The 14,287-nt window shown below is 49.9% G+C and overlaps 1 protein-coding gene across 1 annotated transcript in view; it reads left to right on the top strand.

Annotated features, from left to right (window-relative positions):
• Positions 1–3,097: 3,097 nt before the first annotated feature.
• The window catches only part of EPHB2 (EPH receptor B2), a 43,424-nt gene continuing 32,234 nt past the window's right edge, over positions 3,098–14,287 (top strand). The window contains exons 1-3 of the mRNA XM_031556726.1: positions 3,098–3,215; positions 4,501–4,656; positions 5,567–5,902. Coding sequence (XP_031412586.1) covers positions 3,098–3,215; positions 4,501–4,656; positions 5,567–5,902 — 610 coding nt within the window. The remainder of the gene's footprint in view (positions 3,216–4,500; positions 4,657–5,566; positions 5,903–14,287) is intronic.

Below are 14,287 nucleotides of genomic sequence, written 5' to 3'. Positions count from 1 at the left end.
GGATGGTTTGAGTTGGAAGGGACACTTAAAGGCCATCTGGTCCAAATCCCCTGCAGTGAACAGGGATGCCCACAGCTCCTTCAGTGCTCAGAGCAATAACGTGCTTGAACTTCTGGTTAGCCCTGAAGTGATCAGGCAGTTGGATTTGATATCTTTGTAGGTCCCTTCCACCCGAACTGTTCTAATTACTTCACTGGAGTACCATTCAGGAGAGCACTGCTGACTGCTTACCTCAGTCGTACAAATATGCTCTTCAGGCATCTGCAGGAGCAAAGAGATCCAAAGTGCTTCTGACCTGTGAACTCTTAGCTTAATGTCAGTTTTGTGCAGGAAGGCTTGCCTCTGGAAGTGCACTGTGAATGTCTTTGGGACTGGCAGCTGCCCTTGGTGAACATACAGCTCCTGAAAGGTTTGGGGCTCAAGCTTGCCCTTTGGATCAAATCATAGAATGGCTTAGCTTGGAGGAGATCTTGAAGAGCACCCAGTTCCAACCCCTGCTGTGGGTTGGTGCCCCACACCAGCTCATGCTGCTCAGAGCCCCATGGAGGTGGCCTTGGGCACCTCCAGGGATGGGGCACCCATAGTTCTGGGCAGCAGTGCCAGGCCTCACTGCCCTTTGAGTAGAGAAGACTCTTGGTTGTCTGCTCTAGCAGTCTGTGGTCCTTGCCATCCGTAATCTGAAGCTACTGGGAATACCCCATTCCCCTGGGCTCAGGCAGGGATGGAGAGCTTTCCATTTCTCTTTAAGAGCCCCCCTGACAGGTCAGGGATGCTGAACCATGAGCAGCAGGTAAGAAATTCCAAGCATTTCTCACTGACAGCTAAATTCCCATCACAACTGATGGATGTGCCTCCCAGAGCAGGGGGGCTTGCAGGTGTGCGTGCCCACAGGTGTGGTGGTCTAGCCAGATGCTTGAACTCCTCACTGTGCTTGCAGGGAGATGACCTTGTGAACTCCGCAGCAGGGATTTACTGGCAAGCTCCTGGCATGAAGGCTGTGAGATGCAAGGGTTTGGCACTGGGACAGAGCTGCAGGGGTTTGGATGAAGGTACTCCCTCCTGGGAAGCGTGCTGGTGCCCTTGCAGGAGAGCAGGGGGATATAAGTGCCCAGGCTCTGCAGGATAACCAGCAACAGAGGTGTCCAAAAGGCTGAATTTCTTGGCCATCCCTTCTCTTGCTCTTTGGAGCCTGTTTTAGGGTATCCTGGCTAAAAGGCTGGGGCCATTTGTTTTCCCTTGCAGGGCCTTCCTACCCTGCTTCCCAAATAGGGTATCGCTCTACTCCGCCTTTGCCTCTCCCTACCTTTGTGACACCCCAGCCCTAAGGTCCCATTGCACCCCCATGCTGACTTAGTGGTGCCTCTGCACTCACCCACAGAGCTGGTGCATCCCACCTGCAGGCTGTGCACACTCAGTACCATCCCAGTGCATCTCATGTGGCCTCAGGGCTGTCATGAAGTGTCTGCAAAGAGGGATTAGAAACTAGAGGTGTTGAGTTGATTCACGTTCCTCTTAAACCAGGCAGCCAGTGGTGAGCTGCAAGTATGCAGAGTGCAATGGGGAAGTCCTTGCTGGAAACACTTCTAAGGTAGTTGTGTCCGGAGGTGCTCTGGGCACCTTGTCCCTGGGCTGGGACAAGGATGAGGTGGCTTGGAGAGTGATGCTGGGGAGCAGCATCGCAGGGTGTGTTTCAGAGCCTTGGCATCTTCTCCAGGGAGGCAGGAGCAACAGTGCTGTGTGCTGGAGAGATGTTTTGGTCCATTCCGATCTGTTTCTAAGAGCTGTTAGCAATTGGAAGATGCTTTTCCAGGCCTGTGCTGTCAGCTTCTCTTCCTGTCTTCTGGAGAATGAGTAGGTTTATCAGGAACATTTGCATTGTGCATTCTTACTTTATTGACAACTCTTTAATTCACATCGGCTGAGCTCTGTGTTCCTCTTCAGTTAATCTCATTTAACCCCATTTTCCCTGCTGCATTTCTTTTCTCTGCTCTCCAAACGCTGTCACTGTCGTTGGCAGTGACAGCACCTGGCAATGGGATTAATTGCTTATCTCAAGTATGAGGTAACTGTGTGGGCTGCTAATTACATTTATCAGGAGGGAAATTGGAGGAATTGCCCAGGGGAAGGCTGTCCCACAAAGGATGAGCGTTGAGAGCTGGTCCTACAGGTCCAAGATCCTGTCTTTTTCAGAGCTAGCAGCCAACTCTACTGCCAAGTGCAGGAGTTATTTTTGTCTGTTTTGAAAGAAAGAGGCACGGTTCATGAAAAGAATAAGAGGTGAAATTCCAAACTGGTTGGACAAAGTCGTAAATACCCCACACCCACTGTGAGCAGCAGACACTTGGAAGTGCTGGTGGAGGGGACTCTCCTTTCATGCCCTGTCCTTCAGGGCTGACTCTCCTGTTTTTCCCCAATTGCCCTCACGCTGGTTGACCCAAAAGCACCATGCAGGAGAAAGGAGATGGCAGAGACCCAACGGCTCAGGCCTATGGAGTCATCCTGGCCTCCACCCCACAGCTTGGGCCTACAGAGCTGGCCTGACCTCCACCACACAACAAGATGGGAGGCGGCTGGAAGATAAGGCCGGGATGTAAGACTCAGAGCCTTGCTTGAGTGGAGGAGGGCTGCCAGGAGATAATGATGGACAAAGAGAGCTGAGGAAGAGTATTTCTCAGAACCAACAGCGTGGATTTAAAGTGCTGCCATTCAGTGATTTACTGTCTCTTGAGGTGATTTCAGAACGCTGCAGAGGAGTCACACCAAAATGTTCTCATTTTGCAGGGTTATTTGTTGCCTTCTCTGTATGGGGATGAAGAAAGTTGCCAAAAATGCTGGTCATGCTTTAAGGGCATGTGAAAAGAGTTCTAGAAGCCCAGTTTGGTCAGACTGCAGTAATTATGTATGTTGCTTTTATTGCATGTCACTAATTGGTATTAATACAGGAACACTGCTATCATTTTGGAAGCAGAGCCACCTTCACCTCTCTGTAACACAGATACTCACAACACCTTTCCCAGGTTTAACACCCTCTGAGATGGGCTAATACTGAGACACACACTGGGAACAGGACCAGAAAAGGAGTCAAAAGCTTTAAAGGATGGGAGACCATGGGGATGAAAAGATTCATGAACATGAGATAGGGGAGAAGCTGGCTTTCCAGCAGTTTTCCAGCAGATCCTTTGACTTCAGGAGTCCAAAGGGACTTTGCATGCAGGGTAGTGTGTTCTTCTGTTTTCTCATTGGAAACCCAAGATAATATTGAAGGTAAGGGTTGAAAACAGAGGAAATTCCTATTTGTGTATTTGTTTTAAATCAAAAGTAGGCATTTCTAACAGCTCTTGCTTACAGCAATCCTGGGATCCTGGACGACCTGATCTAGTGGTTGGCAACCCTTCCCATGCCAAGGGGTTGGAACTGGATCGTCTTTAAGGTCCCCCCCTCCAACCTAAGCCATTCTATGGTTCTACGATATGATTCAGTCCTGACCATATGTTTTTCCTGGGCTGTTTTTTTGTTCTGCCTCGTTCATGAAAGCCTTGACGATGAACTGAAGTAGAAGTTTGTTGAACTCATTTTAGTGCAGAAACCACCTGCCACCCCCCAGGCTCTTCATGCTGCACGAGAGATTAACAGTGGCGGAAAGTCACAACGAAGTGTAGTCGCTGAGAGCCATGCTGATAAATGGTTATAGCCAAGCTTTTGCATTGGCACTGGTGACCCACTGAGTTGGAAAGGGCCTTCTAGTGCTGTAGGCTTTGCAACAATATTTTTAGCCAAATGCACCGTTTCTGTTAATATTATATTTCAAGTTGTGGTCCAGTCTTCACCACCCATCTGCTGCAAGGCAGCACGTGAACTCTGGCACCCATCATGCCTGGCTGAACATGCGTTTTTTGAGCGGCTGTTGCTAACGATGTGGCTTCATCTGTGAGTGGCTAGACCCCAGCAAACTGCTGCTTGTGTGTGATGGCATGATTAGCAATGGCATAAACGAGAGGAAACTAATGGAGACTCTTACATGAATGTGAAATTCTTAGGAAGATTCAGCATTGCTTTGTGCAGGTCAGTTCCACCTCCAGCAGGAGGGAAGATCTCCACCCTAGAAGGTTTTACTAGAAAATAAGCAGCCCAGTTCATGCCATCCTCTTTGAGAGACTGTGGACCTTTGGTCTGATTCGGTACAGCCACTCCGAACTTCTTCCATGATAGCAGATAAAAATCCCCTTTGCAGTCCTAAGACTTGGTCAGCGGACCTTGTTTTTGCATTTGTGGTTGGGAATGCAACAGGGGAGATCTACATAAGGACCCCATCTCAGCCTGCCTTTTCAGGGTCTTCACACCAGCTGCTCTTTCTCCACTTCGTTCATTTCAAGTTGTCAGGTTTTGGCTTTGGATGCTGCAACGCCCCAAAGAGCGTTTTCCAACAGCACTGCCAAGCTCTGGGCATCCTCGCCAGCCCTCCTTCCTCACAACTCACCATTGTTCTTGGTTCTCTTCCAGGCTGCCCATCAGGGACCTTCAAGGCCAGCCAAGGAGATGAAGGATGCGTCCATTGTCCAATTAACAGCCGGACGACTTCGGAAGGGGCCACGAACTGCGTGTGCCGAAACGGATATTATCGGGCAGATGCTGACCCTGTCGACATGCCATGCACCAGTATGTGGGCTCCAGGCAACTGGGGAAGGGTGGCACAGAGCTGGGGAAGGAGGCATGCATCAGCCAAAGCACTTAGGGTGACTCAGTGCTTTGGCTGTGGGATGACTTCACTCTGGGGCTGCTCCTGAATGCTAAGTCCTGGGTGTAGGCGCTCAGGAATTTAGGGTAAGGGCAAGGAATCAGAAAAAATAGCAAAAATCTCAGATGAATTTTGTCGTGGGTACTGTGTGATCAGTTTAGCAGGGACGGGCCTAAGTTAAGAAGGTAAGTTTGATTCCCACTCCTGCCTTTGGCTGTTCAGCTTCCTGCACACATCCCTGTGACACCAAGAGAGTCACAGGATCATGGAATGGCTTGGGTTGGACAGGACCATAAAGCCATCTAGTTCCTTTGCCAAGAGCTGGTTGCCCCCACCACACTGGCCTGCTCAGGGCCCCATCCAACCTGGCCTTTGGCACCTCCAGAGATTGGGCATCCACAGCTCCCTGGGCAGCCTGGACTCCATAATTAGCAGCCTATTCTTCCTAATATCTAATCTGAATCTCCCCTCATTAGTTTAAAACTACTCCCCCGTGACCTATCATTATCAGACCATATAAAATATTGTCTCCCTCCTGTTAATAAGCTCCTTTAAGGGCTAGAATGGCACAGTGAGGTCTCCCAGGAGTCTTTTCTTCTCCAGCCTGAACAAGCCAAGCTCCCTTAACCCTTCTTCGTAGGACAGGTGCTGCAACCCTCTGAGCTTCTTTGTTGTTGAACCCCACTCCTTTCACATAGACCCACATCTCAAGGTTATCAAGGTCCAGCAAGAGAAGCAGCTGGGCTCAACGCAGGGCAAGTCCTTGCTGGGGATGGGTTCCCATAGCTCAGAGCTCTTGTTCTTACACTTTTCTCTCTATTCCCTTCATAGCCATCCCATCTGCCCCCCAGGCTGTGATCTCCAGCGTGAACGAAACCTCCCTGATGCTGGAGTGGACCCCACCACGAGACTCAGGGGGCCGGGAGGATCTGGTGTACAACATCATCTGCAAGAGCTGCGGGTCGGGACGCGGGGCGTGCACACGCTGTGGGGACAACGTGCAGTTTGCCCCACGCCAGCTGGGTCTGACAGAGCCTCGCATCTACATCAGCGACCTGCTGGCCCACACGCAGTACACCTTCGAGATCCAGGCTGTGAATGGGGTCACTGACCAAAGCCCCTTTTCCCCGCAGTTTGCATCAGTGAATATCACCACCAACCAGGCTGGTAAGAGGCCCTGACTCTTGTCAGACTCCTGTGGGAAGGGGAGGTGGGGTTTAGGGACTGAACACACGTGCTGGATGGAGCTCTGTGGTACGAGCAGGGCCTGAAGGGGAGGCAGAGTGGGGTGAGATGTGGTGTGATATCTCTTGCTCTGTAGTAAGCAGATGCAGTGGCCTGGAAATTCCTGGACAAAACGTAGAATCATATAATGGTTGAGTTGGAAAAGAGCTTAAAGGTCCCCCAAACTCCAGTCATTACCAATGGCTGGTTCCACCCCTACATCAGGCCTTGAGCACCTCCAGGGATGGGGTGCCCTCAGCTCTCTGGACGGGTTCTGAGTACCAAGAATTTCCTCCTAACTTCTAAGCTAAATCTCCCCTCTTTTAGTTTAAAACCATTCTCCCTTGTCCTATCACTATCTGCCCACGTAAAAAATCGGTTTCCCTCCTATGTATAAACTCAACCAGAGGGAATCCCAAGCCTTGAATATGAAAAATATCCCCTATTTCTGTGTGCCCCAAGACAGAGCTGCCATGCCAGCCACTGCAGCAGTCCAGCTCATGTCACTGTCCTCTGATGTCTCAGCATTTCCCTCTGGCATTGGACCTATAATCATTTCTTTGGTGCCAGCAGGCACATACACTGTAGGTGCCTTTAATCCTCATTGCTGGCAGCGTTGCAGACACAGCAGCAGCTCACACTGCTGCTGGCAGCCTCTGTTGGTGCTCCTGGTTCCTGAGGAGAGAAGGTAATATCGGCTCGAGTGTTTTGACACAAGCTGTCATCTCTGCTCCAACTGCAGAGAAAGCGTAGCCTCTGGCCCAAGCACCAGAACAGGCCTTGAAAACAGAGGAAGGCTGTAGAGATGGAAGGCTGTGAGCCAGCTGTACAGGACTGCTGCCTGGAGAACTGCTCCAGATCCTGTGCTGCTGCAAGCCACCTGCCACACTCACAAGCCCCTCTCTGCTGTGCTTGGTGAAGAAGACAACATAGCAAAGCTGTAATGGTTTCTCTTTGGGTTGCCAGCTTCTGTGCTGGCCCAGGGGGCTGGGGAAAGGGATGTGCTAGGGTTGCTGGCAGTGCTGTTTCCTACGAGAGCTGCAGGTGGCAGCTGTGCTGGTGGCTGGGTGGCCTGCAGACCTGCTCTCCCTGTCCTGCCTGGAAGCCATCTGGACCTGGAGCACCTCTTGGGGCCAGGCCTGAGCTTAATCCTATTGCACGGTGGAAGCACATCAATATGGTGTGAGGAAGCAAGCAAGTGGTTGGTCTGAATGCTGCAGACTGTGTGCAGGGAGTGTGAACGTTCCCCAGGGTTCCTGGACACTACAAGAACTTCAGCACTAAACTGGATGAGTGTGGACTGTTGCACTGGCACAGAGTTAGCTGGAGGCTGTGGTGTGTGCTTGCTGCAGGGTACGGATGGTGGTGTGGGGTGTTGGTAAGGCAGTGGTGGTGCAAATGGGCATCGCTTGGTTGGGCACACACAGTGCTGAGAGAGGAACATGCAAAAATGTTTTGGTCGCCCATGAACCATGTTGGCGAAAAGCAGAAAGCCGAGTTGAAGGTGAATCCTCTTGCAGTCCCCTGATCATCATCCTCCTTGTTTGATACTCCTTCATTATCAGGACTCACACTTTTCAGCCTGTGTGATATCTCCTTTAATGTATCTATTCATTAGCACTAAACAGTAACTGTCTGCTTGCTGATTCCTCTGTAATTAGAGGTTCTGAATTCTTCAGCTTACACTGCCTGGCAGCCTTGGTGTAGATCATTAGCAGTTGGTAACAGAAGCTGCACACACAAAGGCAGAGCTGGGACAGGAGAATAGAGGGTGTTGTACCAGGAGGAGAGTGCACGGAGAGAGTGGGGCGTTGAGCTGGGAGTTGGTGGCTGCAGCATGGAGCTGCATCAGAGGAGGCTCAGGTGGGTGTTAGAGAGAGGATCCTCACCAGAGGGCAGTGGGCATGGCACAGATCCCCAGGGCAGTGGGCATGGCCCCACACAGGGAGCACTGGGACACTCAGCCATAGGGTTTGGATTTGGGTGGTGCTGTGCACAGCCAGGGGTTGGGCTCAGGGATCTCGGGTTGGCCCCTTCCAACTCGGGACGTTCTGTGATTATATTGAAATCCAGCAGCATCTTTAACCTTCAAATATCGTAAATTTTTCAGCATTACAGAGAAAAGATGCTACAAGAGTGGGAAAACGATCCCTGTAGAATGGCCAGAGTGCAAATACTGAGTTGGATTGGAGGAGTGCAACTGGTGGGTTTGATGGCATCGTGACAGTTGACACTAAATAGCAGCTTGAGATCAAAGAAGATAACACACCATTCACCTTCCTGTTCTCCTAGAAATCACAGAATGCTAGAATGGCCTAGGTTGGAGGGGACCTTAATGCCCATCCAGTTCCAACCCCTGTGTTAGGCTGGGTGCCCCCCACCAGCTCAGGTTGCCCAGGGCCCATCCATGGCCTCGGGCACCTCCAGGGACAGCACATCCAAACTTCTCTGGGCAGACTGAGCCCAAGCCTCACCACCCCGTGAAAGACAGTTCATCACTGTCTCTCCAATGATTACTGCCATCATTTGAAATACGACCTTATTTCTGGTCTGGATTTCACTAACATTCAGTCTATGTCAACCAAACGTATTTTGCTGTTGTCCTGTGGTAGCAGGATGTTTGTACTTGTGTAGAGACACAGTGGGTAGCTTCTCTCAAGGGAAAATAAGAGACAATTAGACCAAGATGGATCATTCTTTTTTCGCTATGAGGTGGTTTTGCAGAATGTGGCTCTCCCTTTAGCTCTTTGTGGACACTTTCATATTCTTCGTCATAATTCTGTGTTAATTAGATACTGTAGCCAGTAGAAGCACCACTGCAAATAAACTCCTTTCTGTACTGTTTGCTCACTGTTTGCTCTACACATCCAAGGACTGTGCAGCCTTACTCAGCTGTGCAAGGAGCTCTTTCCTCCTTGGTGGTCTCTCTGAGAATGTCTTGGTCCCTTCACATTCTGCTTCCCTGATGCAGTATGCCTCTCTGCAAGACCTACATTTGTAAGGTTTCCAGACCTAAGTATAACCTCATTGTTGTATTCATGGGCTCAGCCATCAAGCTATGTTCACTGCTGTGCAGAGAGGTTGTTTCTGTGTCTGTGGCTTTTTCAGAGTCCTGGAAAATGCCACCTCTCTGGTAACCTCTCCTATGTCAACCTCCTGAGAAGATGCCTTTCTTAATTTCTAGTCTGTATCTGTGGCTCATTCCCCTTGTCATGTCATCTATCCCCAATAAGCAGAGCTTGCTTTCACCCTTCTTTAACTGCTCTTTAGGCAGTCGTGACTAAGATTAAATTCACCCTTCCCGTCTTCATTAGCAGACTACACCAGAAAATTATAAAGGACCAGCATCAGAACAAAAGAAATTAAAAGAGCTTGAAAGAGATCTTCTCTTTCTACAACTTCCCTGCTCCCCAGTCAACCAACTCAATGGATTTACCCATTCCAGCAAACTCTGTATGATCCCATTTCCTGTCACCTTTAAGGCCAGGCTGTATTTTCTCTTTGCTCTTCTCAGTAGACTTCTCCATGACTCCCTAAGCTGCATTTTTCCCAATGGCTCAACCTGTGCTTTCCTGCCATATGGTACTGCTCCCCTACAGCTCTGTATGGAGGCACGTCCAGGACTTTCCATCCACCCCTGTCTTACAAGACCTTGATGCATAAAAGAAAACAAACATGCCATGCAGATATAGGGTGCCACAAAAAACCTTTTCTCAGCCATTCCAGAACCAGAGATCTGTGCCAAGAGGGGTGGATGAGAGGAGAACTGAGAGGCTTGCCAGCATCCCAGGAGGGAAGGAGCAGGAGGGAAGCCAGGGGTCAAGGAGCTGAGCATGGCCCAATGCTTGGGATAATGACACTTGACTAATTGAGAACCATGCCATGTGTCAACCCTCTCACTTGTGACAACATACTGCTCCTGCTTGCTAATTTGGGGTATTCTTTGGGGAGAGTTGGGGAGGGGGATAATCTTGGTGCTGGGAGGATTTTCAGTCTCTGTTCATGCTGTGGATGAGCTGAGTGCCTGGGAAACTTGGGGAAGGAAAGAGCTCCTTGGGCAGGGAAGTTTTATATAGCAAGTGGGAAGAGCAGCTCTTGGTATCAGGCTGGGAAAGGAGGAGGAAGAACTGCTCTGCAGATTACACCAATTCAAGACCTCCCAGTGTCTGGGGAAACAAGAACATCCAGATTTTTGGGGACGTGTTCCTTATGTGAGGGATTCTTGTGTCACACAGAGTCAGAAGGGAGGATTCGTTCCAGTGTCAGAGGCTCTTGGCTGCAAACAGAGCCCAAATGAACTATAAACAGACTATGGGATAGGTAATGTGAGCATCAGCGAGTGTGTGGCATAGGGAACAGATATTCATTCCCAATAAACTGATCTGCAGCAGAATTGAATGGCCCATCTTCTGTGTTTCTGTGGATTCAGATAACTTACTTTGATGATATATTTGAGTCCTTTGGCTTGGGAGATAAACAGCTCACACCTGTGCTCTAGGTTCGTGCCAGACATCATTAAGGTTTAAAATTCCCTTGTAGCCATGGTCCATGAGCTTCTGCTCCTGGCTTTGCCCAGAGTAGGCTGCAGCTTGGAAGAGATTTCCCCGTCTGTGAAACAAAAACCTGGGGAAGTGTATGCAGAAGAGAGCTGGAATGAGCTTTCCAGCTCTTAAAATGAGTCTATTTCTTGTTGTCTTCCAGTATAAATGTAAGAGCCAGGAGACTGTAGCATCCCAGCATCTTGCATCTCTCATCCAACCACCCAGCTATGGCAGGACAGGTATGGTTTTGGCTGGATAATTCTTGGTAATCACCAAAAGCAGAGTTCTCCCCACGTCTCCAACCTGTCCTAGGGCTGCACAACCTCCTGGGAAGGAAGCTTTTCCTCATGTCCAACACGAATCTCCTAAGCTATGCTTTGTGGACGTTGTCCTGTGTTACACTGAGATTCAGATGTTCAGGCCCAGGGATGTTATAGATTACCCTGCTTATCTATTAACCTCACATTCAGCCCTGTGTGTGAATGAAACATCTTTGAGAAAGGCATCCAGACTTTAGACATCAAGATGCTGTTTTGGTGCCAAATGTTGGAGACAGCTGAGTAGGACCCAAGAGCAAACCATAAAAAGGAGACAGCTCTTCTCCATATAACACCTCATGAAAAAAGAATCACATGCAAGACTGGACTGTATTCTGCAAGGTAGGTACACCAGCTGTACTGAAGTCTCACTGCCATTTGGAAAAGCTGGGTGAAACTTATTTGGACTGGATGACCATAGAGGTCTTTTCCAACCTTAAGGATTCTGTGACTCACATGGTCATTGCACGGACATCTGGCTGCCCACATTCAAGAGAGCTGAACTGTGCTGGTATTAGGTACATAGAAAGGCTGATAAAGAGAGCAGAACCCAGAAAACCCATGTTCCAGAGTGGAGATCGAAATGACATTGTGTGTTTAGTCTTGGTGATGGGGTTGGAATTGCTGTCTGTATGGGTGTAGTAGCATGAAGGGACACCAAAAAGAGAAAAATGCTATTAAAGCAAGACGAGAGCAGATGGTACAGAATGGTTAGTGGTGGGCTTTGGGTGAAGAAGCCAGAGCAGCAGCCTGTATGTCTAAGTGAGGCAGGAACGTATCTGCTGAGCTACTGTAGGGTTATTTCTAAGGTCCTCCTCTTCTTTGGAAGACTTGATGTCCCAGCCTATTGCCTTGGGCTGGCTGAGGGCATGGCAGCAGCTGGCCATGAGCACCTGGGAGAGCCCTGGCCATGCCCAAATCTCCTCTGCTCTGCCCATTGGAGACTGCCTGGAGCCAGGGCTCCCAGATGGCAGGAGGTTTGCCAGCTGCTGGCTCTTCAGGACTCCTCTTTCTGCTTCTGTGGTGGGCAGTTGGGGGGATGCTGGCAAGGCAGGGTATAATCTGCATGTCTCAAGCTTTCCTAGCAGATGCTCTTCTCCCACTACCAGCTCTGTGGGCTCCTCCACCTGCTGACTTCCAGATTTCCCTGTTGCATAAATTACTTTGTGAATTTGAGGATCATTTTTCCCACACCTGCCTGGGGCTTCAGAAACCTGTTCCAGAGCATCTGGAACTGGAGCTGGCTCTGTGTGGAAGACAAAAAACCACCCATGATGGATGCGGGTGGAAAGTCCCCTTTGGTGATTCAACCCCTCCCTCCCTCCCTGCAATGCGCTGCCATCCTTGCTGCATGTGAGCCAACAGAGTGGCTCAGGTGCTCACCTTTTGCTTATGTGTTCAGGAGGGGTGATTTATCTTTACTGCTGCACTTGGCAAACGATCTGCAGTGCTAATCGCCTTGCTTGCGCACGAGGCACCGAGTGCCAGCATTTGGGCAGGTGGAGCTGCCAGAAGCAGGTACATGAAGCCACAAAGACGCAGGAGAGATGCAGGGAGAGGTGCTACGAACAAAAATTTCAGGGTCACAGTGTTGGAACAGAGATAAAATAATCCTGATAGCTGCAGAATTTCCCAGCACACAGCGGAAGGCAGCCTGGCAGAGCCTCAAATTAGCCAGACCCAGTGGGTGGGAGGGGATGCACTGCAGCAGGCATCCTTCTTCCAAGCTTTTATCAGGAAAAATTTCTCTGGTCCATTTTTCATGTTTGCAGTTTCCAAAACGGGGATGTTTCTAAGAACATTTTAGGTTACAGTTAGGCACTTTCTAAGAAAATACCGCGTTATTGAAAATCTGGGGAACAAGTTGGAGAGATGGCTTCTGCCAGCTCTGTTGCTTCTCGCCAGCCCTGCACTGATGCTTCTGCCTTGATCTGGAGCAGATGAGATTTCCATGTGGAGGTGGGGATGAGCCTGGCTCTGAGTGACCCCAAACCCACTCCCATATCTGAGTCTGGATGCTGAGGTTCTCCAGAGTGCCAGTGGAGCATCTCCTCTCCATGCTGAGAACAAAGTCCAGCCCTTCTCCGTGGGCAGGCTGGCAGTGTGCAAATGAAGGCTGCAAACTCAGTTAAACAAAGAGCATAAAGACAGCCAAAAGCCTTCTTCTGCCTGAGCCCAGAGACTGGGTTTGTGGCATTAGGAGCTGCTTTAAAGGCTGTAATCTACACCAAACCTTTGTTGATTTAGATGAGGCCTGAGCCAGGAGCCAGTTTTGGATTGCCTGTATTTTTAAGATTTTCCAGCGTGTGGAGTTACAGACTTGAGAGGCTGGAGATAAGGCTTGCTTGGAAATTTTCCAGTCACTCCACACAAACAGCATGGGTATCAGCCTGGCAGGGCTACCTAGAATCATAGAACCACAGAATCCTTAAAGTTGGAAAGACCACTAAGATCATCAAGTCCAACCATCAACCCATGGCCACCATGCCTACTAAATCACATCACTTGCCAGCTGAACCACATCCCTTCTCTCACGCTAATTGGATACCACCTTTTTCGTGTTGGTCTTCTCAGGCACTTGAATTTCTTCATAGAAAAATGAAAGAAAGTCCATTTTTAGTTAAGACACTCAGATCCACTTGCTCACAGCTGGAAACCCTGTGGGTCTGGGACATCTCAGGGCAAGCAGGGAGTGCCAGTCTGGGTTATATTCTCCTTGGCTGGGATGCTGGTGCAAGGCATTCAGGTCTGTGGAGGTGCACAGTGAGTTGTCCTGGCTTCTCACCCTGTCCTGTTTAGAACCATGGAATCATTAGGGTTGGAAAAGACCTCTAAGAACATCCAGTCCAACCCCAGCCCACCTCACCATACTACTGACCACATCCCTCTGTGCCACATCTCCATGTTCCTTGAATGCCTCTAGGGACAGTGACTCCCCCACCTCCCTGGGCATTTGTGCCAGTGTCCAACCACTCTTTCAGAGAAGCTTTTCCTCATATGCAACCTACCTGACCTCCTGGAAGTTTCCATCACGGTCCCAAGGACAGGGCTTGAGGCTTTTATTGCACTCCCAAAGGGGATCATCCTTCAGACATCATCTCTGCCCCACCGGCAGGCAGGCACACGTCTGAGCTGCCCATAGCCCTGCACGGAGGCACTGTGCCTTTCCAACTTTTCTTTCATGCACTGTGGAGCCTGGATCCCAGCCTAGATGTCACCAGGCCCTGTGACTTCAGGCTCAGGGAAGCCTGTGCTCCATGACTGATCACAGCACGTCCTCCTTGCTGCACAACATCACCCTTTGGTCTCACCAGAGAGCAGCTTTCTCCCTGTCTCCCCGTTTTCTGCCCTGTCCCTTGGCCTCCGGACTAGCTGGTGCCTTGCAGCATCATGCTGCATTTCCCTACCACTCCGTCTTCAGCTGGAGGTCACACAGTTAATCCTGACCCCGGATCACAGCCGCTCCTGCG

The sequence above is a fragment of the Meleagris gallopavo genome, chromosome 23 (genome assembly GCF_000146605.3).
Source record: "Meleagris gallopavo isolate NT-WF06-2002-E0010 breed Aviagen turkey brand Nicholas breeding stock chromosome 23, Turkey_5.1, whole genome shotgun sequence".
Classification (NCBI taxonomy): Eukaryota; Metazoa; Chordata; class Aves; order Galliformes; family Phasianidae; genus Meleagris; species Meleagris gallopavo.
The sequence above is the reverse complement of the archived record's forward strand: the minus strand, read 5'-3'. Positions and strand labels throughout refer to the sequence as shown.